At 40.8% G+C, this 27,964-nt stretch overlaps 1 protein-coding gene across 1 annotated transcript in view; it reads right to left on the reverse strand.

Annotated features, from left to right (window-relative positions):
* The window catches only part of rtraf (RNA transcription, translation and transport factor), a 48,475-nt gene that overhangs the window by 6,110 nt on the left and 14,401 nt on the right, over positions 1-27,964 (reverse strand). The window contains exons 4-6 of the mRNA XM_059958033.1: positions 21,788-21,868; positions 14,031-14,119; positions 12,066-12,134 (exon numbers count right to left, since the gene is read on the reverse strand). Of these exons, the coding sequence (XP_059814016.1) occupies positions 12,066-12,134; positions 14,031-14,119; positions 21,788-21,868 (239 nt within the window). The remainder of the gene's footprint in view (positions 1-12,065; positions 12,135-14,030; positions 14,120-21,787; positions 21,869-27,964) is intronic.

Here is a 27,964-nt window from a genome sequence, read left to right on the forward strand (position 1 = left end):
TGTAGTGTATATGGATTTCAGCAAGGCATTTGACAAGGTATCCCACGCAAGGCTTATTGAGGAAGTACGCAGGCATGGGATCCAAGGGGACCTTGCTTTGTCTCTCCAGAACTGGCTTGCCCACAGAAGGCAAACAGTGGCTGTCGACAGGTCATATTTTGCATGGTGGTCAGTCACCAGTGGTGTGTCTCAGGGATCTGTTACTCCTACTGATCTCCTACTCTTCGTGATTATTATAAATGACCTAGATGAGAAAGTGGAGGGATAGGTTAGTAAATTTGCTGATGACACAAAGGTTGGGGGCTGTTGTGGATAGTGTGGAGGGCTGTCAGGGGTTAAAGTGGGACATTGATAGGAAGCAAAACTGGGCTGAGAAATGGCAGATGGAGTTCAACCCAGATAAGTGTGAGGTGGTTCATTTTAATAGGTCAAATATGATGACAAGACTCTTGGCAGTGTGGAGGATCAGAGGGATCTTGGGGTCCGACTCCATAGGACACTCAAAGCTGCTGCGCTGGTCGACTCTGTGGTTAAGAAAGCATACGGTGCATTGGCCTTCATCAATCGTGGGATTGAGTTTAGGAGCCCAGAGGTAATGTTGCAGCTATATAGGACCCTGGTCAGACCCCCCTTAGAGTACTGTGCTCAGTTCTGGTCACCTCACTATAGGAAGGATGTGGAAACCATAGAAAGGGTGCAGAGAAGATTTACAAGGATGTTCCCTGGATTGGGGAGCATGCCTTATGAGAATAGGTTGAGTGAACTCGGCCTTTTCTCCTTGGAGCAACGGAGGACAAGAGTTGACCTGATAGAGGTATATAAGATGATGAGAAGCACTGATCGTGTGGATAGTCAGAAGCTTTTTCCCAGGGCTGAAATGGCTAGCACGAGAGGGCACAGTTTTAAGGTGCTTAGAAGTAGGTACATAGAAGATGTTAGGGGTAAGTTTTATATGCAGAGAGTGGTGAGTGCGTGGAATGGGCTGTCGGCGATGGTGGTGGAGGTGGATACGATAGTCTTTTAAGAGACTCCTGGACAGGTATATGGAGCTCAGAGAAATAGAGGGTTATGGGTAACCCTAGGTAATTTCTCAGGTAAGGATATGTTTGGCACAGTTTTGTGGGGTGAAGGGCCTGTATTGTGCTATAGGTTTTCTATGTTTCTACGTCTCTATGTTTCTAACTTTTGCATCATGACAATACACACAGGTAACACCAGTTTCCGTATTGTACAAAATATTGCTTGTAGCTACACGTTCCTTACATCATGAGCTTTCAGTCTAGTAGTTTCTACACTTTCATTAAGCCATTCCACTTTAAGTGGACTAGCAGTTCTTTTGCACTTCACATTCTTTGCTTCTTTGGAATTTGACATAGTGAATCAATAATTTCTTCAATTAAAAAACAGTATAAATAAGCCAGATCTAAAATCTGCAGACAAATCATTACAAACTCCAACACTGTCCGGCAAAGGAAATGTGATTGTGTACAATTGTGAAGTATTACCTAACATGTCAATGAGGTAGAGGGTGACAATCTCTAGCGCGCAGTTTAAATTCCTTTGCATGCTTGGACCAAAAGGTGTGTGTGCACACACATGCACACTTTAAAAGGAACTCAGCTTACCATCTTTCTCACTACAGGGAGAAGGTACAGTTTCCTGAAGACCCACACACAATAACCCAGGAACAGTTTTTACCATTCAGAAATCTGATGACAGAATGGTACATGAACATAACTTCATTACTCCTCTTGGTACACTATTTTATTTTGTAATTTATAATAACTTTGCTTAAAGCAGCAAATTTCACATCACATAATTATAATAAAGCTAATTCTGATTCAAAGCTCCTCATAAGAGATATTTCAAGTTAATCAGAGAATGAAAGTCAAATTTCATTGGGCAGATTTGGAAATCAGATAAGCAGCAGGAGACAAAGAAAAGGAGGATGGAGTATGAAAGTAAACGAGCCCAAAATAAAAAGATAGCAAATGTTTATATAATTATATAAACCAGAAAAGAATGTCTATAGTGAATGCAGGTTCCTTGGAAGATGAGAAAGGGGAATTAGTAATGTGAAAATGGCCGAGAACCTAAATGACTAATTTTTGTGGTCCTTAAAGGTAGAGAACACTTCTAACATGTCAAAGAGGATATGATGGGAGGTGAGAACTTCAATACAATCATTGTCACTAAAGAGGTAGTGATGAACAAACTAGCGGACCTAGGAGTAGACAAGTCCCCTGATCCTGATGGGATGCATCCCATGGTACTAAAAGAAAAGGGAGAACTTAGAAGTAGGGACTTCTGTGATAGTTTTCCAAAATTCTCTGGACTATTGGCAGGTTCTGGCAAATTGGAAAACAGTAAATACAACGCTATTGTTTTAAAAAGATGAAGTCAAAAGACATAGGTCAGTTAGGAAAATGCTTGAAGCAGGCCAGGTGACCTACTCTTGCTCCTATTTCTTGTGTTCCTATGGCACCAAATAAAAGCAATGGGCAATTATACAAATAGATTCTATTTATATAACAAACAGAACAGATTTGATATGTCCCACAAGGCTCTGCATTGGGACTACACATTCACTCAATTTCATAAACAATTTCAATAAAGTGATACAAAATCACATAACCAATTTTATCAAGTTGGGCAATGTAAAGCAAAAGTTCAATAATCCTGCATGCTCATTGCCAGGATTTCAGCCATAACCTTCTAAATCTTTCCAATGCAGTACCTGTCCAAGTCATAGGATCAAAGAACACTATAGCACAGAAACAGGCCCTTTGGCCTATCTACACCGTACCAAACCATTACAGGCAGTCCCCGGGTTACGTACAAGTTCCATTCCTGAGTCCGTCTTTAAGTCGGATATGTATGCAAGTCTGAACAAGTACACCTGGCATTATTTAGCGTCAGTTAGTCAAACGTTTGTATAGTTATATATTTTGTATATATTTTACCTTTCTATGTATATAAAACACTTAAGAAACGTATGTATTCCAATAATTAAACCACTGTGTTGCTTAGTAATAATTGTAGCTTTCATCGGGGCAGGGCCTTTCACATGCTCCATTATTCTCACTTTATCCGTTATCCTTTAAAACTGTTCTGATCGTTGACTGACTGTAGCCTAATGCTTTTCTAATGAGCAATGGCGTTTCACCTCTTTCCAAACACTTTATTTTCAATCGCGATCGCTTCCCGTCAATAGAACAGAAACACTGCGGGCAGCGGGTCCCAACCAAGCCGGCTCCTGAGGTCCACTGGGCCTTAAGGACCACCGCACTGAGACAGGCTAAGTGGGACAAGTGGGGGCTGTGCTGGGTTTAAATATTTGATCATCCACAATATTCCGTGTGGGAATTTAAAATGGAGGTGGCAGTGTTTATCTTTTACAAGGTCCAGTTGCGAGCTCGACATCAACCCAGCATGGCGCAGATCTCACTGTGCCACCAGCCAACCGGAATGGGGTGGGGGGTGGGGCTGGGTCAGTTTGAATCTTGCTAAGAAAAATTTAAGCCAAATACAAAGTTAAACACTCAACACAGTGTCAACGGCAACAACTTAAAATAGCAGACTGCATCGCGATCCAACTTAAAATGGCGGACAGTGTCGCGATCTGATTTAAAATGGCGGACGGCGTACTCCTTCCTCAGTTCGTAAGTATGAGTTGTCCATAAGTCAGACGTTCGTAACTCTGGGATTACCTATAATTTACCTAGTCCCATCAAACTGCATCCGAATCACAGACCTCCATACCCCTCTCATTAATGCACCTATCCAAATTTCTCTTAAATGAGATCTATCCCACATCCACCATTTGCACTGGAAGCTCATTCCATACGCTCACCACCCCTCTATGTGAAGAAGTTACCCCTCATATTCCAATTAAACACTTCACCTTTCATCCTTAATCCACAATCTCTAGTTGTAATCTCATTGAAAAAAGCCTGCTTGCATTTACCCTATATATACACCTCAACATTATATACCTCTATCAAATCTCCCCTCCTATGTTCTAAAGAATAAAGTCCTAACCTATTCAACCTTTCCCTAGAACTCAGGACCTCAAGTCCTGGCAACATCTTATAAGTTTTCTCTGCACTCTTTCAATCACATTTACATCTTAACCCTCTAACTGGTAGATGACCAAAACTGAACACAATACTCCAAATTGAGCCTCAAAGTCTTATATAATTTCAAGGTATCATCCCAACTCCTGTACTCAGTACATTGATATTTGAAGGCCAATATGTTAAAAGCTTTATTTACAACCCTATCTACCTGCGACACCACTTTCAAAGAATTATGGACCTGTATTCCCACATCCCTCTGTTCTACTGTACTTCTCAGTGCTCTACCGCTCACGCTCCAAGACCTACACAGGTTGCTCCCAAAGAGCAACACCTCACATTTGCATTAAATTCTATCTGCCATCATTCAGCCCATTTTTCCAGTTGGAACAGATCCCACTGCAAGCTTTGATAAGAGTCGTCCTTGCTATCTACTACACCCCCAATGTTGGTGACATCTGCAAATTTGTTGATCCCAATTTCATTACCATCCAAACCGTTGACATACAGTAGATGCCATTACAAGAAAGATACTAGCATCAATTGAGGAATATCTGATAGGCAGGAGGTAGCAAGAGGGGATAAAGGGGGCCTTTTCTCATTGTTTGCCAGCGACTAGTGGTGATCCTTGGGTGTCAGCATTGGGACCGCTACTTTTCACATTTTGTCAATGATTTGGATGATGGAGTTGATGGCTTTGTGGTAGTTTGTGGATGATACAAATTTAGATGGAGGTGTAGGTGGTTCTGAGGAAGCAATGCGATTGCAGCAGGACTTAGACAAATTGAAAGGAGGGGCAAAAAGTGGCTGATGGAATAGTATTGGAAAATGTACAATAATGTATTTTGGCAAAAGATTTAATAGTGCAGACTATTATCTAAACAGGGAGAAGGTTCAAACATCAGAGGTGCAGAGGGACTTAGGAATCCTTGAACAAGACTCCCAGAAGGTTAATTTACAGGTTAAGTCTGTGGTAAAGAAGGCACATGCAATGTTGACATTTTAATTCAAGGGGAATAGAATATAAAAGCAAGGAGATAATACTGAGGCTTTATAAGACACTAGTCAGGCCATACATGGAGTATAGTCAACAGTTCTGGGCCCCATATCTCAGAAAGGATGTGTTGTTATTGGACAGAGAGCAGAGGAGGTTTTTGAGGATGATTCCAGGAATAAAAGGGGTTTATGTACGAGGGGCATTTGGCAGCTTTGGGCCTGTACTTACTGAAATTTAGAAGAATCTAGGGGGGGAGCTCTCATTGAAACCTATCAAATGTTGAAAGGACTAGATAGGATGGATGTGAAGAGGCTGTTTCCACAACTAGAGGGCACAGCCTCAAAATTGAGGAGCAACCTTTTAGAACAGAGGCAAGGAGGATTTTTTTTTTAAGCCCGAGAGTAGTGAATCTGTGGAATGCTCTGCCACAGACTGAGGTGGAGGCCAAGTCTGTGGGTATATTTAAGGCGGTAATTGATAGTTTCCTGATTGGTCAGGGCATCAAAGGATATAGCCAGAAGCAGGTGTATGGGGTTGAGTGGGGTCTGGAATCAGCCATGATGGAATGACGGAGCAGACTCGATGGGATGAATGGCCTAATTCTGCTCCTATATTTGTCATACTCTTATGACAAACAACAACAGACCCGGCATTAATCCCTGCAGCACACCACTAGTCACAAGCCTTCAGTCAGACAGGCAATCGTCTACTACTGTTCTCTGGCCTCTCCTGCAAAGCCAAGGTCTAACCCAATTAATTACCTCATCTTGAATGCCAAACAACTGAATGTTCTTGACCAACATCCCAAGAAGGACTTTGTCAAAGGTCTTGCTAAAATGCATGTAGACAACATCCACTGCCTGGCTTTCAACTTTCCACATAACTTAATTGAAAATCTCCAAGTTTGGTTAGTTATTGCCTACAACACACACACTATGTTGACTATCCCCAATCGTCCCTGTTCATCCGTATACTCATATATCCAATCCTTTAGGATATCTTCCAATAACTTTCTCACTATTGATAGCTCTCTGGCCTATAACTTCCTGGTTTATTTTTAGAGCCTTTCTTAAATAATGGAACAACATTAGCTATCTTCCAATCCTCTGTTGCCTCACCCATGGCTGTACATGTTTTAAATATCTCTGCTAGGATCCCTACAATTTCTGCACTCGTCTCACACAGGAACAGTTCATCAGGCCCTGAGAATTTATCCACCCAAATCTGCCTCTAGACAACAAACACCTCCTCCTCTGTAACCTGGATAGGGTCCATGATCTCGCTACTGCTTTGCTTCATTTCGATAGACTCTGCAACTATCTCCCATGTAAATACTGATGCAAAAAAAATTTTTTACATCTCCCCACTTCTTCCAACTCAACTCACAGATTACTATTCTAATCTTCCAGAGGACCAGTTTATTATTACTTTGTTTTTTTTTGTTCTTTATTTACCTGTAGAAGTCCTTGGGATTCTCTGTCACCTTGTCCATTGTCCACTAGAGCAATCTCGTGCCTTTTTTTGTAGCCCTCTTGGTTTTCTCCTTAAAGGGTTCTCTTGCATTTCTTATACACTCAAGTACTTTATTTGTCCCTACCTACCTATGCCTCCTATTCACCTCCATTCTCTTAACCAGGGTCTCAATTATCTCTCGAAAACCAAGGGTTGCTGAAGTTGTTATTCTTATCTGTTTCTCTCACAGGAACACACAAACTCTTCACTCTCAATATTGCCCTTTTGAAGGCTCCTACTTACATAGTACATCTTGGCAGAAAACAACCTGTCCCAATCCAAACAACAAACAAAGTACACTGCAGATGCTGTGGTCAAATCAAGATGTACTAAAAAGCTGGATGAACTCAGCAGGTTGGGCAGCATCCGTTGAAAGAAGCAGTCAACGTTTCGGGTCGAGACCCTTCATCAGGACTAAAGAAGGAGGGGGCAGGGGCCCTATAAAGGAGGTGGGGGGAGGGTGGAAAACCAATCAATCAGAGGAAAGATCAAGGGGTAGGGGAGCGGAAGCAGGGAGGGGATAGGCAGGAGGGGTGAAGGAGGAATCTAAGGGGAAAGCACTATGGGTAGTAGAAGGTGGCAGAGTCATGAGATGTGATAGGCAGCTAGAAGAGGAGACAGAGTGAAGGTGGGATGGGGGAAGGGACAGGGAGGGAATTACCAGAAGTTGGAGAATTCGATGTTCATACCAAGGGGCTGGAGACTACCCAGACAGTGTATGAGATGTTGTTCCTCCAACTGGAGTTTGGCCTCATCATGGCAGTAGAGGAGGCCATGTATGGAAATATCCGAATGGGAATGTGGAGGAGAGTTGAAGTTAGTGGCAACCGGGAAATCCTGTCTGTTGTGACGGACGGAGCATAGGTGCTCGATGAAGCAGTCCCCCAATCTGCGTCAGGTCTCGCCGATGTAGAGGAGGCCGCACCGGGAGCACTGGATGCAATAGATTACCCCAACAGACTCACAAGTGAAGTGTTACCTCACCTGGAAGGACTGTATGCGGCCCTGAATGGTGGTAAGAGATGAGGTGTAGGGACAGGTGCAGCACTTACGCTTGCAGGGATAAGTGCCAGGTGGGACTTACCTCTCATGACTCTGCCTTCTTCTACTAGCCATAGTGCTTTCCCCTTAGATTCCTTCTACACCTCCCCCACCCCTTGATCTTTCCACTGATTGGTTTTCCACCTTCCCCCAACCTTCTTTATAGGGCCCCTGTCCCCTCCTTCTTTAGTTCTGACGAAGGGTCTCGATCCGAAACGTTGACTGCTCCTTTCAACGGTTGCTGCCTGACCTGCTGAGTTCATCCAGCGTTTTTGTACGTCTTGATCTGTCCCAATCCACACTTACCAGATCCTTTCCGATACCGTCAAAATCGGCCTTTCTCCAATTTAGAAACTCAACCCAAGAACCAGACCTATCCTTTTCCTTAATTACCTTGAAATTAATGATCAAAGTTCTAAAAAAAATTTAAAGTTCTTTGAAAGTTGTTATTGTAGCTGCCTCAACCACTTTCTGTGGCAGCTGATTCCACACAGACACCAACCTTTGTGTAAAAATGCTTCCCCTGAAGTTTCTCTGAAACCTGTCCACCTGCAATTATCAGCAAACCATATATTTGTACTCCAACGTCTCTGTTCTATAAGACCCTGTTCTACAGGCCCTTGCCATTCATTGAAAATCCTTCCTGGATTTGTCTTTCCAAAATTCAACACTTTGCACTTATCCATTTGCCATTCTTTGGCCCACTCATTCAGCTGATCAAGGTACCCCTGTAATTTTTGACAACTTCATTGTCCACTATACCATCTATTTGACTGTCAACAGAAAACTTACTAATCTTGGACATTATTATCCAAATTATTGATACTGATGACACACATAGGCCCAGCACTGAACTCTGAGGCCTCTCGTCCAAGAAACAATCTTCTACCATCATCCCCTGCTTTCTATCATCAAGCCAACTGTGTATCCAATTAGGCAGCTCTCAATGGATTCCATTCATTATCAAAATATAGAAAGCTCCAAAATAATCAAAACCATTAAAGGTATGGTAAAACAACATCTACTACTAGAGGAAGGAGGGCAGTGTTGGGCTCCACATCCTGGCAAAGATATACTGTAGTAATATGAATTGAAAGGATTGAAGAGACCATCTCTGTAAAATTGTAGAGGGAGATGAATACCCCTAGCATCTCGGTAATGGATCCGAAGTAAATCAACCATCAATAAACTAAGCTGATTAGGTGAAAATATGGTTGTAGCGAATTATAGCTAAATATTAGTTTAGGAACTGAACTAAACTACTTACACCTGAGGCTCATTCCACCAATTATATCACAGCCGCTCTATGTTTTAATCTCCCCACCTTGGGTTCATATCAATTACCCTGCCTGACAAAGCAAATCTATCAATAATATTCTTAAATTCTCAATTGAACGAGCGTCGGTGCTTTTTTGGAAACAAAGTTGAAGTGTCAAAGACTTCCAGAATGGAACAGTAAGCTATTTATTGATTGACTGATTCATCAGGGAACAGGCCCTTCTGGCCCAACGAGCCGTACCACCTAGCAACCCACCTGTTTAAACCTAGCCTAATCAGAATCAGAATCAGACTTTAATCGCCAAGTATCTGTGCACATACAAGGAACTTACTTCCGGCAGATGTTGTCTCTCTGCTCACAACAATAATAATGATAAATATAAATGAAAATATAGACTATACATACAAGTAGTGCAATCCAAGTAATAGTTAACCAGCAGTTAACTGTTCAGCAAAGTGACCGCAGTAGGGAAAAAACTTCTCCAGTGCCTATTAGTCTTAGTCTGGAGGGATCTGAAGTGCCTACCAGACGGAAGCAGTTCAAACAGTCCGTGCGCAGGATGGAAGGAGTCCTTTATGATGTTCCCCGCCCTCTTCTTCAACCTGGAAGAGTACAGGTCCACAATAGAGGGCAGGGAGGTTCCAATGATGCGCTCGGCAGTCCTCACTGTGCGCTGTAGTCTGGTTCTATCCTGCTTGGTGGCGGCTCCAAACCACACAGTGATGGAGGTGCACAGGACAGACTCAATGACTGCAGTATAGAACTGCAGCAGCAATTCCTGAGGCAATCTTGGGACAATTTACAATGATCAATTAACCTACTAACTGATAGATCTATGGACTGTGAGGAGAAATTGAAGCACTCAGAGGAAACCCACGATCTCTCAAGCATAGATGAACCAGAGCCCACATTACCCCTTTAATTACTGCTATTAAAAAAAAGTTTTAAAGTACTAATGACCACTGCATGTATTAAGCATAAAATAAATACCGTAAATTCCGGACTATAAGCTGCTACTTTTTTCCCACGCTTTGAACACTGCGGCCTATACTACGGTGCAGCTAATGCATGTTTTTTTTCATGCCGCCAAAAACATTTTGCCTCGTAACAGTAGACCAATAAAATTGATGAGTAGTTCACAGAGGTCCAATGAAATTGTACGATAAATCAAGCGCACTTTCACAATTAAATTATTGTAAATCAGTCATTTGTACTCACCCTCATCAACATGGAAAACACTCAAAGAAAAGCATATGATGCAGCTTTTAAGTTAAAGGCGATCAATCTGGCGGTTGAAGAAGGAAATCGAGCTGCTGCACATAATCTTGGCATAAATGAATCGATGTTGAGACGGTGGAGACGCCAGCGTGAAGAACTGAGTCAATGCAAAAAGACGACAAAAGCTTTCAGAGGTAATCATAGCAGATGGCCCGAACTTGAAAACTTTCTTGAAGACTGGGTTAACACACAGAGAGCAGGCGGCCGCGGTGTTTCCACCATGCAGATCAGACTGAAGGCTAAAGCAATCGCCACCAAAATGAAAATTGAAGATTTTAGAGGTGGGCCATCGTGGTGTTTTAGATTTATGAGACGAAAAGGCCTGTCCGTCAGGGTACGCACGACTCTGTGTCAGCAGCTCCCTCCCGACCACGAGGAAAAACTTGCTAACTTCCGCACATTCACTCAAACAAAGATAGCGGAGAATTCCATCGGGCCAGATGATATAAATATGGATGAAGTACCTTTGATGTTTGACCTGCCTCTCACTCGGACTGTTAATAAAAAAGGTGACTCGTCCATCACACTGAAAACAAGTGGCTATGAGAGAACGCATTTTACTTGTGTTCTGAGCTGCACAGCATCCGGACTAAAGCTTCCACCGATGGTGATTTTTTAAGCGGCTGACAATGAAAGTTCAGTGAAAGCTGCCATCAAGAGTACAAACTCAATTCCAGCTGTGATTCCTGGGGGCACCACGAAGTATTTGCAGCCACTGGACATCAGCGTGAACCGGGCATTTAAAGTGGCGCTGAGCGTTGAGTGGGAGGCTTGGATGACGAGCGGCGAGAAATCCTTTACCAAAACAGGACGCATGCGAAGAGCATCTTTAACTCAAGTCTGCCAGTGGATCCTAAATGCGTGGAGCCGTGTCACAACATCCACCATCACCAGCGGGTTTCGAAAGGCTGGACTGCTGCGTGATGAAGAGGACCGCATGCGCTCAAGTGAGAGCGACAACGAAGAGACTGAAGTGAGTGACGAGATCCTGAGGTTTTATTCAATTCGGACACTGAAGAAAGGACTTTGATGGTTTTAGTGCGCAGGAGGAAGATGAAGAAGGCGATCAATAACTTTTCCTGGTAGGCTGCAGTATATATATTTCTTTACCAGTCGTTAGGAGATATTGGAATGTTGTTCGTGCACTGTTCAGTAAAAAAGTATACGCAACGTAATTTGTGTGTTACCGATACCTATGTATATTTAAAAGTAGCTGTGTTACAGGCACTGTTCGAAAAAAAGCATTTGCCATATATATTTGATTATGTTACCATACGGATTTAATAAAAAGTTAAAAAATCCTCACGTGTAATATCTTTCTGTGTAAATATCTCATATTACAACGTGGGACACCTGCGGCTTAAAATCCGGTGCGGCTTGTACAAGTACAAAATTGATTTTCTTTCTAAAATTAGAGCGTGCGGCTTTTAATCAGGTGCGCTCTGTAGTCCGGAAACTACAGTATGTTAAAACTAGCAATTTAAATGTGGACTACCATCGCCAACAATTTGGCTCCATAAATGTTCTAAACAAATAATCTATCTGCAGCAAAGTTATGAAGCCACTCAAAACTATAAACCATTTTAGAAATCACTTCACTTAGTTTGAAAGGTAATAGTTAAAATGAACAATTGTAGTACAACAGGTTGACCATATTAATTATATACAAACTATATAAAGTGCGCCTATAATAATTGAAAGATGGACAGATGATCATGCTACAGCTATGTTATATTCTTTCTCCATGCTAAAACTATGTGAGATTGTTTCTTAAATACGTTAGGATCAAAAGCTCAAAGATGACCCATTCTCACACTATTGTGCATGTAATGCAACTTAAGCAAAATAAAAAATCTTAATTTATTTTGAAAACACTTCTTACCTCCTTTGTACGGTTTGCTTTTGCAATGGCTTCTGGACTTAATCTCTCTTGTACCAAAATACGAATTGCCTGAAATCAAAATAACTGAAGATCAATCTGTATGCCAAATTGAGACACAAGCTGTATTTCTACAACTATAAAATAAACTTTAAGTAGTTATTGTGACAACTCATTTCATTCAATTAAGTAAAAGTCAATAGATTTTTAAAACTAGTATACTGATTAATTTTGTAAAATGCTTTGTAGAAAAAGAATTAAATGATTTATTTCTGAACTATATTGGAAATAAAGCATTATTCACCTGGTCAAACCCAGGGAATCTTTTATGCATCACTTTCCCATTCTGATCATGTAAGACTTGTTGCTACTTCCTTCAAATGGTTTCTAAACCACACTTGGGGGCACACAACTCTACCATGTCTAAACTGGTTGATATACCACTGCCTTTGGCCCCACCACAAATCCCTTTTGCTATCTACCAAAATCACCACTGCCTCAGCAAAATAAAAATCTTAGGTCAACATAGAATTTTTGCAAATTGTACGATATTGTTGATGAAATTAGCCAATCTATTTTCATACTAAGATCATCATCCACTAGACATGGCTATTTAAAGCCTGGCTGGCTTCCCATTTTTCATGGGAATGCATCGAGTTAACACACACAAAATGCTGGAGGAATTCACCTATGGAACAGTCGACTTTTCAAAATGAGACCCTTCATCAGGACTCCATCTACTCTTCTCCTAGCTCTCATCAAAATCGATTCTCCCAAGCACCTGCTTGCTGAACTAGTTCACTTTTCAGCAATAACCCATTTCTTTCAACAAATCAATTCTACAATTCTCATACAACACACACAAAATGCTGGTGGACACAGCAGGCCAGGCAGCGTCTATAAGGAGAAGCACTGTCGACGTTTCGGGCCGAGACCCTTCCGTCGACAGTGCTTCTCCTTGTAGATGCTGCCTGGCCTGCTGTGTTCCACCAGCATTTTGTGTGTGTTGTTTGAATTTCCAGCATCTGCAGATTTCCTCGTGTTTGCTCTACAATTCTCATGCTTATTTTCCAGTCTCTCAGATGCTGGTCTCTCCCTATCATGGCAAGCTGTTCCAGAACTACAAGACTCTATTAATTTTGATTTCCTGACTAACTCAGTCTTTTAACTGCCTCACCACCAAAAGCAGGGTATAAATTGCAAGTAGCATTTCCTAAAGCTGTTACCTATTTCCTTTGTAATCAACCTGAACCAGTAACTCACTTTGATTCTCCACAGAAGATATCTAACTTGCAGACCATCTCTTACATTTTATTTTGATTTACAAAGTCAGCAGAATTTTAACACTATACTTTCAAAATAAGTGCTGTTTGCTCTGCTATCCCTTCCACACCTTGCTTCCCTTTAAGCTCAACAAAAGGCTCCACACCAACACTAATCCACATTTTCTCTCTCTCTACTCACTTGCTTTATGATTCCTGTATACTCTGCTTCAATTTTCTAACTGCCATTTGCAGTTTTGTTTAAATGGAATGTAGATTTACTATAAAGTGTGCTTGGTTAATATTATATATATCGTCACAAAAATCTTTCTTCAGCCAATCTTGTTTTGAGGGCACGCACTTTAATTTATTTTATCTTATTTAGAGATACAATATGGAGTAGGCCCTTCTGTGCTTTTCAGCCTCACACCCCAGCAACCATAAACAAATTATGGGACAATTTATAATAGCCCATTAACCTACCCGGTACATCTTTGGACTGTGGGAGGAAACTGGAGTACTGGGGAAAACCTATACTGTCCCCAGGGCGGATGTACAGAAACTCATTACAGAAGATGCCAGAATAGAACTCCCATCTCTGATGCCCCGAGCTGTAACAGAGTCGCACAAACCGCTACGCTGCCTTGGCACCCCAAAAGTCGATGTGACTTCTTTAAAGTTCACTAATAAAGCTAATTGTGCTTACCTTCAACATTACTAGGTAGTCATCATGGCGTTGGATTTGCAAGAGATTAGCCAATGCCATCACACCAGCCTTAAAGTCCGGGTTGTTAACTATATTAAAAAGAATCAAGACATTTATGATGGAATAGAAATTATAATTTTTTAAGCTAAAAAAAGGGTAACCTTGAATTTTTGATACAAGTCTAAGGAATGAAATAAAGTAAATTATTGTAGCCCTCATTGCATTAATGATGGAATCAGGATTTTAATGTATAAGAAAGATGCTGCACAAGACGCATGGCTATAAATAGCACCATCTACAGGCTGTTTGCAAATGTGAGAAACTAGAAGTGTTGGAGGCCTGAAATTTGATGTAGAAGCGCCACCAGTGAACATTCAATTAAAAGCTGTGCTCCTCAATCCTGTAGTGGCAAACTCACACTCTAACTTGAAGAACAGATAACAGATTCAAATTACATATTCCAGGGCCCTATACAAACAGAGTCTGCAGTTGCTGGAAATCTGAAGTAGCATGCACAAAACCCATGAGGAACTCAGCAGATCAGGCAGCATCTATGGTGGGGAATAAATAGTTGACATTTCGGGCCAAGAATCTTTAATAGGACATAGAATAGTTTGAAATAAGTAGCTCTGATCCAGTAAATTTTTGGATGTATTGAAGATGTCATCAACAAAACAGCAAGGTAAGTTTTGATTTGAGTTAGTATTAAAATTGTAAATGTAGAAGTTGACCTGAAGAATGACCCAGCAATGGCTGTAGTTGTCAAATTATCTAAAGGTAGCCCTAGCATATTTTATTAGCATTTTAATGCATTATAAGTTCAAGAAATATTAACATTAATTAGGATTTTTTTTTAAAATTGCTGCATGCCTGGCTATTAAAACTTGGCTGAGTTTTTGATATTCTTGTAATGTCAATAAAGGAAGTCACATTAAACAAACTGCTGAGCAGTTAACATTGGACCTTCTCAGCACTATTCTGCAATGGTCATATGATCACAGCAGAGTTACATCTTGCCACCAATTTTGCACAAATTAGCAATGCAACTTTTACTTGCTGAGCATCTCCAAGGAATCAAATATTCTTGCAGACAAAGGCATGGCGACTGTAATGGCACCTTATATCATTCTGGTGTTCTTGCAATACCACATTTTACCATCTAATAATTTTCAAAAAGCTCAACAAAAATGGCAATATAAATTACAAATGACATTTACTAATACAAAGAACAAGCCTTCTTTAAAATTCCAAAGTTTTCGCCTCTTCTGTCAGTTTACAATGAAGAAAATGATGGAAGCTAAGGAAATGAAGGCAATGAGTGATAATGTCTTGGAGCATATACAGATTAGCAGGGAGGAGGTATTAGAGGCCTTAGAAAATCCATAAGGTGGATAAATCCCCAAGGGCCGACCTGGTGCATTCCGGACATTGAAGGAAGCCAGAGAAGAAACTACAGAGGTCTTTGAATTTTTGCATCATCACTTGCCACAGGACAGGTTCCAGAGAACTGGAGCGTGGCTAATGTGGTACCACGGATTAAAAAAGGTAACAAAAACAAACCAGGAAACTACAGGCTGGCAATTCTGACATCAGTGGTGGTAAATTACTGAATGGGATCTGAAGGGCAGAACCTACCAACATTTAGAGGGACGGTGTCTTATTCAGTACAGTCATTGTGGCTATGTTCACGGGGAGTGACGTCTGACGAATCTCTTGGAGGAGGTTACCAATAAAGTAGTGAGGGTAGGGCAGTAAATATTATTTACGAGGGGTGATTGATAAGTTTGTGGCCTAAGGTAGGAGTCAATTTTAGAAAACCTAGCACATTTATTTTTCAACACAGTCCCCTCCTACATTTACACACTTAGTCCAGCGGTCATGGAGCATACGGATCTTGGACCTCCAGAAAGTGTCCACAGATGGGTGATTGATAAGTTCGTGGCCTACAGTAGAAGGAGATGAGTTATACAGCTCTCATTACATGCACATGCAGTTCAACTCAGTGATTATGCAGAAAGTTTGAAGTTAATAACTCATCGGGGTGATTGATAAGTTCATGGCCTAAGGTAGAAGGAGATGAGATATTAACTTCAAACTTCCTGCACAATCACTCAAAGAGCTGACCTGCATGTAACAAAAACTGTATAACTCATCTCCTTCTACCTTAGGCCACAAGCTTATCAATTACTCCTCGATTTTAGCAAGGCCTTTGAAAAGATCCTTCACAGTAGATGTCTGAAAAGTTAGATTGCATGGTTTCCTGCAGGACATTGCCATTTGGATTCATCATTGGCTAGTGGTAGGAAGCAAAGGACGATGCCCGAGGTTGCTTCTCAGACTGCAGGCCCGTGAGGTGTGCCTCAAGGGTTGGTGCTGGGATTCTTTGATGTGGATGTACAAGCAAAAATAAGTTAGCAGATGAAGTTATAATAGTTGTTGTTGAAAAGGGTGTAGAAAGATACACAAATTACAGGGGGATCTTGATCTGCTGGGTAAGTGGGCCAAGGACTGGCAAATGGTTTTCAATCCTGATAAATGAGAGATCAAACCATGATAGGATCTTGGGAATTGTTATGGAACAGGAGGACCCAGGAGTGAAGTACTCTAGAAACAGGCCCTTGGGCTGATAGGGTGGTGAGAAATGCACTTGGCAAGCTGGCCTTTATCAAGCAAGGTACTGAGTTTAGGAATGAGAAAGTTACGCTGCAAAAGGTCATACAAACAGTCAGTGAGATCTCATTTGGAATGTTGTGTACAGTTCTGGTGACCTGCTATTAAACAAGAAAGAGTGTAGTAAAGACTTGCTACAATATTCACCTACACTTGGGGGCCTGAGTGGTTGCTCAGACTAGAATTTTATCTTTTGGAACGCAAGATATTGAGGGCTGACTCGATAGAGGTATATAAAAGTGTGAAGGCTTAGACAGTATATAGCCTTTACCCCAGGGTGGAGGTGCAAAAAGCAAGAGGCCATAGTTTTAAGATCGGAGCAAGAGATTTATAAGGAATAGCAGGGGAAGCTTCTTCACTCAAAGGGTGAAGCTTACTTGCAATGAGCTGCCAGAAACAGTGGTAGAGGTGAGCACATTAGCAACAGTTAAAAGCCAACTAGACAATTGCATGGATAGGAGAGATTTATAGGGCTATGGGCCAAACGTGGGCAGATGGGACCAGCATGCGGGGAACAGTTGACTTGGAGGAAATGGGACAAAGGGCCTATTTCCATGCTGTAATCTAGGACTCCATACAGATGAAGTGAAACAGAAACAATAAGTGACAATAATTAACCAATAGTTTTATTCTCTTCTTAGAAGCTACACAAAACCGAACAAAAATTAATAGAAATTCATAATTATAGCATAAGCATAACACTGAAGTAAGAACTAAGAATATAGTTATATTGCAGACCACTTCAGTTTACACCATGAGCAGATCAAAGTTAAATGTCAATTATACTGTGCTAGTGTTACAAATATAGCAGGGGTTGGCAATGGAACCACTTCTTTTAACATTATATGTCATTGATTTGGATGACAGAAATAATGGGTTTGTGGCCAAGTGCGTGGACAATACAAAGACAGTTCAAGGGGAAGCTAGTGTTGAGGAAGCAATGAACACAGAAGGAGAGACAGATTGGGTGAACGGACAAGTGGCAGATGGAATCTAGTGTAGGGAAGTGTCTGGTCATACACCTGTCAAAGGAATAAAGATGTAGGCTTTCCTAACAGGGAGAATATTCAGAAATCAGAGTTGCAAAGGGATTTGGGAATCCTTTGGTAGGATTCTCTAAAGGTTAACTTGCAAAGTTGAGTCAATGGTAAGCAAAGAAAATACAATATTAGCTATCTTTTTGAGAGGACTAGAATACAAAAGCAAAGATGTAATTGTGAGGCTTTATAAGTCATTGATCAGACTGCTTTTGGTGTATTGAGTGCAAGTTTGGGCCCCTTATCTAAGAAAGGATGTGCTTGCATTGCAAAGGATTAAGGTTATGGGCTCAAGAGAATGATGCCAAGAATGAAACGGTTAATGTGAGAGGACGGTTTGATGGCTCTGTGCCTGTACTCGCTGGACTTTAAAAGAATGAGGGGGATCTCATTGAGACCTATCAGATATTGAAAGGCATAGATAGAATGAATGTGGAGAAGATGTTTCCTATAGTGGATAAGTCTAGAATGTTCCTTGAGAACAGAGATGAGGAGGAATTTCTTCACCCAAAAGCTGGTGAATCTATACAACTGACTGCCAGAGACAGCTGTGGAGGCCAAGTCGCTGGGTATTTTTAAAGCAGAGGTTAAAGGGGGGGGACATAGGATCAGGAGAAGTAGAGTCTGTGTGGATAGAACTGAGGAACAGTAAGAGCAAAAAGACCCTAATGGGTGTTGTCTACAGGCCCCCAAACAGTAGCATGGATAATGGGTGCAAGTTGAATAGGGAGTTAACATTGGCATGTGGCAAAGGTAATGTCGCAGTAGTTATGGGGGATTTCAACATGCAGGTGAACTGGGAGAATCAGGTTGTTGCTGGACCCCAGGATAGGAAGTTTGTAGAGTGCCTACAGGATGCATTCTTGGAACAGCTTGTACGAGAGCCAACCAGGGACAAGACTATTCTGGATTTAGTGTTACGTAATGAACAGGATTTGATAAGCGATCTTGAAGTAAAGGAGCCATTAGGAGGTAGTGACCATAATATGATAAGTTTTTATCTGCAATTTGAGAAGGATAAGGGCAGATCAGAGGTGTCAGTGTTGCAATTGAACAAAGGAGACTATGGAGCCATGAGGGAGGAGCTGGCCAAAGTTAAATGGACGGATATCCTAGCAGAAAAGACAGTGGAACAGCAATGGCAGGTATTCTTGGGAATAATGCACAAGGTGCAAAATCAGTTCATCCCCTGGGGAAGGAAGGATTCAAAGGGGGGAAAGGGGCCAAAGTGGTTGACAAAGGAAGTCAGAGATTGCATACCATTAAAAAAAAAGTATGACAGAGCTAAGGTGAGTGGGAGGACAGATGATTAGGAAATTTTTTAAGGAACAACATAACTAATCTAAAAAGGCAATACGGGGAGAAAAAATGAGGTACCATCGCAAGCTAGCCAGGAATATAAAGGAGGATAGCAAAAGCTTTTTTAGATATGTGAAGAGAAGTAAGATAGTTAAGAACAAGGTTGGGCCCTCGAAGAATGAATTGGGTGAAACTGTTATGGGAAACAGAGAAATGGCAGAATAATTTAATAAGTACTTTAGATCTGTCTTCACTAGGGAAGACACAAGCTCCCAGATGTATGGATGGGCTAAGGACATAGGGTAACAGAGGAAATGAAACAGATTTGACATTAGGAAGGAAACAGTGATGAGTAGACTGATGGGACTGAAGGCTAACAAACCCTCAGGTCCAGATGGTCTGCATCCTAGGGTACTAAAGGAGGTGGCTCTGGAAATTGCGGATGCATTGGTAATCATTTTCCAATGTTCCTTAGATTCAGGATCAGTTCCCGAGGATTGCAGAATGGCTAATGTTATCCCACTTTTTAAGAAAGGAGGGAGGGAGAAAACAGAGAACTACCATCCTGTCAGCCTAACATCAGTAGTGGGGAAGATGCTAGAGTCCATTATTAAAGATGAAATAGTGGCATATCTAGATAGCAGTGATAGGATTGGGCCAAGCCAGCATGGATTTACCAAGGGCAAGTCATGTTTGACTAATCTATTGGAGTTTTTCGAGGATGTAACCAGGAAGTTAGACAAGGGAGATCCAGTGGATGTAGTGTACCTCGATTTTCAGAAGGCATTTGATAAGGTCCCACATAGGAGATTGGTGGGTAAAATCAAAGCTCAGGGCATTGGGGGGGAAGACATTGACATGAATAGAAAACTGGTTGGCAGATAGAAAGCAAAGGGCAGCGGTGAATGGGTGTTTCTCGGAATGGCAGGTGGTGACTAGTGGGGTGCCACAGGGCTCGGCATTGGGACCACAGGTGTTTACCATTTATATCAACGATTTAGATGAAGGCATTGAGAATAACATCAGCAAGTTTGCTGATGATACTAAGCTGGGTGGCAGTGTGACATGTGATGAGGATGTTAGGAGAATTCAGGGTGACTTGGACAGGCTGGGTGAGTGGGCAGATACTTGGCAGATGACGTTTAATGTGAATAAGTGTGAGGTTATCCACTTTGGGAGTAAGAACAGAAAGGCAGATTATTATCTGAATGGTGTAGAGTTAGGTAAGGGAGAAATACAACGAGATCTAGGAGTCCTTGTTCATCAGTCACTGAAGGAGAATGAGCAAGTGCAGCAGGCAGTGAAGAAGGCTAATGGAATGTTGGCCTTTATTATAAAGGGAATTGAGTACAAGAGCAAGGAAATCCTCTTGCATTTGTACAGGGCCCTGGTGAGACCACACCTGGAGTATTGTGTACAGTTTTGGTCTCCAGGGTTAAGGAAGGACATCCTGGCTATAGAGGAAGTGCAGCGTAGATTCACAAGGTTAATTCCTGGGATGTCCGGACTGTCTTACGCAGAGAGGTTAGAGAGACTGTGCTTGTGCACGCTGGAATTAAGGAGATTGAGAGGGGATCTGATTGCAACATATAAGATTATTAAGGGATTGGACAAGATAGAGGCAGAAAGTATGTTCCAGATGCTGGGAGAGTCAGAGGGCATGGTTTAAAAATAAGGGGTAGGTCATTTAGGACAGAGTTAAGGAAAAACTTCTTCTCCCAGAGAGTTGTGGGGGTTTGGAATGCACCGCCTCAGAAGGCAGTGGAGGCCAATTCTCTGGATGCTTTCAAGAAGAGGCTAGATAGGTATCTTATGGATAGTGGAATCAAGGGATATGGAGACAAGGCAGGAACCGGGTATTGATAGTAGATGATCAGCCATGATCTCAGAATGGTGGTGCAGGCTCGAAGAGCCGAATGGTCTGCTTCTGCACCTACTGTCTATTGTTACAAGTTCTTGATTAGTAAGGGTATCAAAGGCTACTAGAAAGCTGGAGAATAGGGTTGACAGGGATAATAAATTGACTGCGATGGAATGGTGGAGCAGATTCAATGGGCTGAATGGCCTAATTCTGCCCCCATGTCTTATGGTCTAATATGCTAAAAAGGTTCTTAGTGTGGATTCTTGGACATGTACCTGTACAGTTGATTTTCAATATTAATAAACAGTTTGTCAATTTTGAGGATTCCATTCAAAATTTTAATTTTTTTTAAGGAGTTGATACATTTCCAAGATGATACAGTAAATAATTTTCCTGACTTAATATGTCTGGGAGTAGGATTACAGCCCAACTCAGAACATGATATTACTTTCTTCCTTGAAGGAAACCAAAACTATTTCCAAGCCAATCCAAAATAGCAGTACAATTCCAATGTAATGGCACTTTGGTCTACAGTGGAAGTAACCAGATTAGAAAAAAGCCTAAAATCAGCAATTTGATCTGATAAATTTGAATGTATACAAATTCCACAAGAATTTTAAAGCAGTAGTAATACTAATTCACATCACAATTACCAACTAAACACAGTTTTACCTATATGTACATTATGTCCAAGAACTAGTGAATAACATCAGAGATTACAAAATTGACAAGCTGCTGTAAAAAAATATGAAAGATGAAAATTTCAGAGATGTTCAGAAATACATCAGGGCTTTCAAACAGAAATATGCAGCTAAAACCTTTTAAATCTGTAAAAATACTTTAAATACATCCCTTACAGCAAACAGCGGCAAAACGTTCCTCTTACTTACCATCCAAATTAATAAGTGGATCAGTGCCTTTAGGGGTGTCATTTCTTACATTGTCTGCTGTACAATTCTTATATTTATCCACTATGGAGACAAATAAAAATTACCATTAAAAATATTCAGATAGTTTCTCAGCACAAACATTATTTCTGCTGATCAAGAAATCTAGGATAAGGTATAGCCTAAAAATTTGAACAGGATTTTCAGATTTCTCATTAGTGAAATTAGCATGTTTTTGTTTCTAAACATAAAGCTGGAGTGTTCTGCAGACAATCACTGATGATAATTTTATGTATATGATTGATTGATAGATACCTGGTAAAAGATAAGGAACAAAGCATGTTTTTAATTTAATCACCAGCAGCAATGTTTGATTGTGGAGAAGGCTCAAGGGGCTGAATAGGCAACTCCTTTTCCATAGGACATAAAACATAACATCAGGAATTAAGTAATAAAAGGAATGATGATAATGCAACAAGCAAAAATTTCAAAGATAAATCTGGAAGATATATAAATGGAACTATGTAAATAAAGGAATCTAAAAAAATGACATCTAGGCAGTTGTCTCTAGTGTCTGAATTCAACATCGTCCAAAAAGATGTAACATGCCTCTTGAGGGATGTCGAAAAGTTCATTGGCACTGGGGAGTTTCAACTAAAAGATGCACTGTACACAGCAGCAACATTCCATTTGCACTGAATGCGGTAATTTCAGTGCTACAAAGATAATTTACATCTAGACGTGTTGGGTCTGGGGTGTAGGAGTGAGTGAAATAATTGAGCTCTGTCATCTGCAGACCTATAAATCTTCCCTTTCTTTGAACTCTCCTTCTATCATGCCTTTCCCCTAGCTGAATGCAAATGATAAGTATTCATTCAAGACTTCACACATATCCCTTGGCCCCACAGACATAATACCTCTTTGGCCCTGAAGGGAATCTTCTCTTTTCCTGGTTACCTTATGTTCACAGAAAGGCTGGAATTCTTCATAATCTATCTGCCAGCAGTATTTCATGGTCTCTCTGGGCCCCAATTTATTTTAAGTACTCTACTCTGTATTATCTTGTTTTCAGTTGCCTTGATCTAAAAAAAAATGCTGCCTTTTCTTTCCATCAAGTCCTTACTATCCCCAGACACCCAAGGTTTGTTAATCCTGCTTTCCTGACTTTTCATCCATATGGGAACACATTGGCTTTAAACTCTCATTATCTCACTTTTAAAAGACTCCCACATGTTAAATGTTTCTCTACCCACAAGCAGCTGCTCCCAATCTACATGTGCCAGGTTCTACCTTATGTAACTGAAATTGGCCTTTCCTCAATTTAGGGCCTTTACTGTCAGACTATCCTTATCCATAATTACTTTGAAAGTTACAGGATAACGGTTACTTTCCCCAAAATCCTTTCCAATGGACACTTCCTTTACCTCCCCAGTGCATTTCCCAAGATTAGATCTTGGAAAGACCTTGTACAAAATTCAGTTTTTAGTAGGAATATGTATGTATTGGCTCAAGGCACTCTCCAGGAAGCACAACAAACCTCCCCCCACCCCATCCCAATAATCAGGAACAGAGCTGTAAAGCTGACTGTGTTTGTCATCCACGATGAAAAATAAGACACCATAAAACACGAAAACATCGAAGTTAATACATATTGAGAAGAACCCTAGGTTCAAAGGACAATGGTGCTACTACCATTATCAAGTGCTGTGTTATATGATGTGGGTGATCATGGTCTTTAACCACGATTGTTCTTGGCAAATTTTTCTGCAGAAGTAGCCTGCTATTGCTGCTTCTGGGAAGTGTCTTTACAAGATGGGTGACCTCAGCCATTAGCAATACTCTTCAGAGATTGTTTGCCTGGCATTAGCAGTTGTATAACTAGCAATATGCACCAGCAATTCATATGACCATCCACCACCTGCTCCCATGGCTTCAGATGACCCTGATCAAGGGGCTAAGGTGCTACATCTTGCCCAAGGGCCACCTACAGGCTAGCAAAGGAAAGGAGTGCCTTACATTTCCTTTGGTAGAGACACATCTCCACATCGCCACCCACCTACCATCGCTGTTCTAATTATACACCGTAGGAAGCTTGATGTGACCTCTGCAACAGAAATTGTTTGAGATCAATACAGGGATGCTCTCTAGAAAAGATTAAGTTCAGTAACAATATAGGGAACCAAGTCAAAGTTCAGTAATGGTGTCTGGTCTTGAAATAGCAATTGCATAATGGAATTCATATTAAAAATTCTATGTTTCCTAGCACATTTTGTGAGTTTTTGTTGAGTACTATTACAATAGGACACCCTCCATCTCAGCAAATATTCTAATGACCTGGAAATACTTGATGCCCACATTTGTATCATCATGAAATGGGGCTGTTAACACTCTCAACATAGGTAGGAGTGCTCTGATTTCAACTTTCAATAGAGTGAAATATTCATACATCTATAGCTCCAATAAAATCCAATAAATTTGGATGTTCCTTTTCATACCCTGAGCAACTAAACTACCATTCATGTTGTCTGCCCCCACAATATTTGTAGTTCATTGAAAAACCTATATTCATGCCATTGTTTCCTCTGCCAAGGAAACTAGCCCTCCTCCTTTACTCTATCCAGGAGTAAAAATCAAACTGAAGGAACTCAGCGCAGGTTGCAATCTACGAATTCTTGGTTTGCCAGAGGCCACCAAAAAGGGCTCTTCCGTTGAATTTTTTTCATCTTTTCTCTGTGAGATTTTCGGGAAAGAATTTCTTTCGACTCCACCTGAGCTTGAAAGGGCTCACAGGATTTATGTTCCTCATGCAACTTTGGGTTCCAGTCCATGGTCAGTTATTTTATGCTTTCATCGATACCAGGTGAAAAACCGTTTGATTATGGAGGCACGCCGCAGAGGTACTTTTGCTTTTCAAAATACGGTCATTCGTTTTGTGGAGGATTATGCCCCCCAGGTTCTGAAGATGCGTGCTGAGTTTAAAGGTGTAATGAAAGTGCTTTTTGATCGCGGATTCAGACCCTCTCTCCGAAATCCAGCCGATCTTCGAATTATGCTTACTACTGGAGATTAAAAGTGGTTTAAATCAGTGAAGGAGGCTGAGGCGTTTGTTGGAAGTCTTCCAGCCATCTCGTCTTCTTCAGAACCGGTCTGACCTTCTAAAATGGTTGATAAGTACTTCTCAAAGTAAAGCTATTTTTTTCTGAACTCAGACTTTACTTGAATAATTCAGACATTAACTATTGAAACTCTAAGGGCTGTAGTCAATCTCTCCCTGGACTTGGTGCGCTTTTTCTAAATAGATGATTTAAGTTTAATGTTTCCCAGCGGACTTTTAGATTTTACTTGTGTAATCTATTTTATTTCTGTATAACTTTATCTATAGAGAACTACAATTGTCTTTAACTTGTTTTGGAGATTTGGAGTTTTTATTGAAGGCCTCCCTGTTGTTTGATTTATAGTTTAAGTTTTGCTTTTTTTTCTGTAAACAGTTGATAAGTACTCTCTTTAAATTTATAATTTCCCCCTTTTCACCCTCCCTTTTTTTTCTTTTAATCTTTTATAATTTTTCACGGGTACATTAGTTTTAGTCTTCCTGATTTTTTTTGTATTAAGTTTTATACTTTTTCAGTTGAAGTTGTTCCTATTTGTAATTCTGTTTTCTAGTGCATAAATTAGTTATTATTTGCTATATTATTTATACGGAACTTTCGTTAACGATACGGAACTGGAAGTCATTTTTGGGTTAATTTTTTTGAAGAGCTAGCTGCTTTTTTGGGTAGCCGTCTAGTTTTGGGTTGCAAGGGTGGTGTGGATTCTCCAGTTCCAACACTACTCATTGTTTCTTTTGTTTTCCTTTGTTATTCAGGACATGTCTCTGTTTTGATTCTACTGATCTATGTTTACATTTTTGCTCCCAGACTGTTACTGTACTGCTTGATTTTTTATATGCCTGATATGCACTAACAATTGATAATGGTTAATACACTTAAATTTGTGAGCTGGAATGTAAAGGGATTGAATCATCCTGTTAAAAGAAGGAAGGTCTTCTCGCATATTAAACAACTCAAAGCTGACATTGCTTTCCTTCAAGAAACTCATATTCGTAGTTTTGATAATTCTCGGCTTTTGTCAAAGTGGGCGGGTCAGCATTTTCATTCATCCTTTGCCGCCAAAGCTGGGGAGTGGTTTCCAACCTTATTACCATAAATTCCGGACTATAAGCAGCTACTTTTTTCCCACGCTTTGAACACTGCGGCAAATGCATGTTTTCTTTTTCATGCTGCCAAAAACATTTTGCCTCGTAACAGTAGACCAATAAAATTGATGAGTAGTTCACAGAGGTCTAATGAAATTGTACGATAAATCAAGCGCACTTTCACAATTAAATTATTGTAAATCAGTCATTTGTACTCACCCTCATCAACATGGAAAACACTCGAAGAAAAGCATATGATGCAGCTTTTAAGTTAAAGGCGATCAATCTGGCAGTTGAAGAAGGAAATTGAGCTGCTGCACATAATCTTGGCATAAATGAATTGATGTTGAGACGGTGGAGACGCCAGCGTGAAGAACTGAGTCAATGCAAAAAGACGACAAAAGCTTTCAGAGGTAATCATAGCAGATGGCTCGAACTTGAAAACTTTCTTGAAGACTGGGTTAACACACAGAGAGCAGGCAGCCGCGGTGTTTCCACCGTGCAGATCAGACTGAAGGCTAAAGCAATCGCCACCAAAATGAAAATCGAAGATTTTAGAGGTGGGCCATCGTGGTGTTTTAGATTTATGAGATGAAAAGGCCTGTCTGTCAGGGTACGCACGACTCTGTGTCAGCAGCTCCCTCCCGACCACGAGGAAAAACTTGCTAACTTCCGCACATTCACTCAAACAAAGATAGAGGAGAATTCCATCGGGCCAGATGATATCATAAATATGGATGAAGTAACTTTGACGTTTGACCTGCCTCTCACTCGGACTGTTAATAAAAAAGGTGACTCCTCCATCACATTGAAAACAAGTGGCCATGAGAGAACGCATTTTACTTGTGTTCTGAGCTGCACAGCATCCAGACTAAAGCTTCCACCGACGGTGATTTTTTAAGCGGCTGACAATGGAAGTTCAGTGAAAGCTGCCATCAAGAGTACAAACTCAATTCCAGCTGTGATTCCTGGGGGCACCACGAAGTATTTGCAGCCACTGGACATCAGCGTGAACCGGGCATTTAAAGTGGCGCTGTGCGTTGAGTGGGAGGCTTGGATGACGAGCGGCGAGAAAACAGGACGCATGCGAAGAGCATCTTTAACTCAAGTCTGCCAGTGGATCCTAAATGCGTGGAGCCGTGTCACAACATCCACCATCACCAGCGGGTTTCGAAAGGCTGGACTGCTGCGTGAAGAAGAGGACCGCGTGCGCTCAAGTGAGAGCGACAACGAAGAGACTGAAGTGAATGACGAGATCCTGAGGTTTTATTCAATTCGGACACTGAAGAAGAGGACTTTGATGGTTTTAGTGCGCAGGAGGAAGATGAAGAAGGCGATCTATAACTTTTCCTGGTAGGCTGCAGTATATATATATTTTTTTACCAGTCGTTAGGAGATATTGGAATGTTGTTCGTGCACTGTTCAGTAAAAAAGTATACGCAACGTAATTTGAGTGTTACCGATACGTATGTATATTTAAAAGTAGCTGTGTTACAGGCACTGTTTGAAAAAAAGCATTTGCAATATATATATTTGTTTATGTTACCATACGGATTTAATTAAAAGTTAAAAAATCCTCACGTGTAATATCTTTCTGTGTAAATATCTCATATTACAACGTGGGACACCTGCGGCTTAAAATCCGGTGCGGCCTGTACAAGTACAAAATTGATTTTCTTTTTAAAATTAGAGCGTGCGGCTTTTAATCAGGTGCGCTCTGTAGTCCGGAATCTACGGTAATTCAAATATTCCTTTTGAACATACTAAGATATCTGATATAAATGGCAGTTTTATTATTGTTTCTGGTAAATTATATAATACTAAAGTTGTACTAGCAAACCTGTATGCTCCCAATTTTGATGATGTTAATTTTTTTGAACGTTTTTTCTCCTCACTACCAGATTTAAACTCATACTCTCTTATACTGGGTGGCGATTTTAATTGTTGGTTAGATCCTAATTTGGATCGATCATCCTCTGTTACTA

The sequence above is a fragment of the Hypanus sabinus genome, chromosome 2 (genome assembly GCF_030144855.1).
Source record: "Hypanus sabinus isolate sHypSab1 chromosome 2, sHypSab1.hap1, whole genome shotgun sequence".
NCBI classification, from domain to species: domain Eukaryota; kingdom Metazoa; phylum Chordata; class Chondrichthyes; order Myliobatiformes; family Dasyatidae; genus Hypanus; species Hypanus sabinus.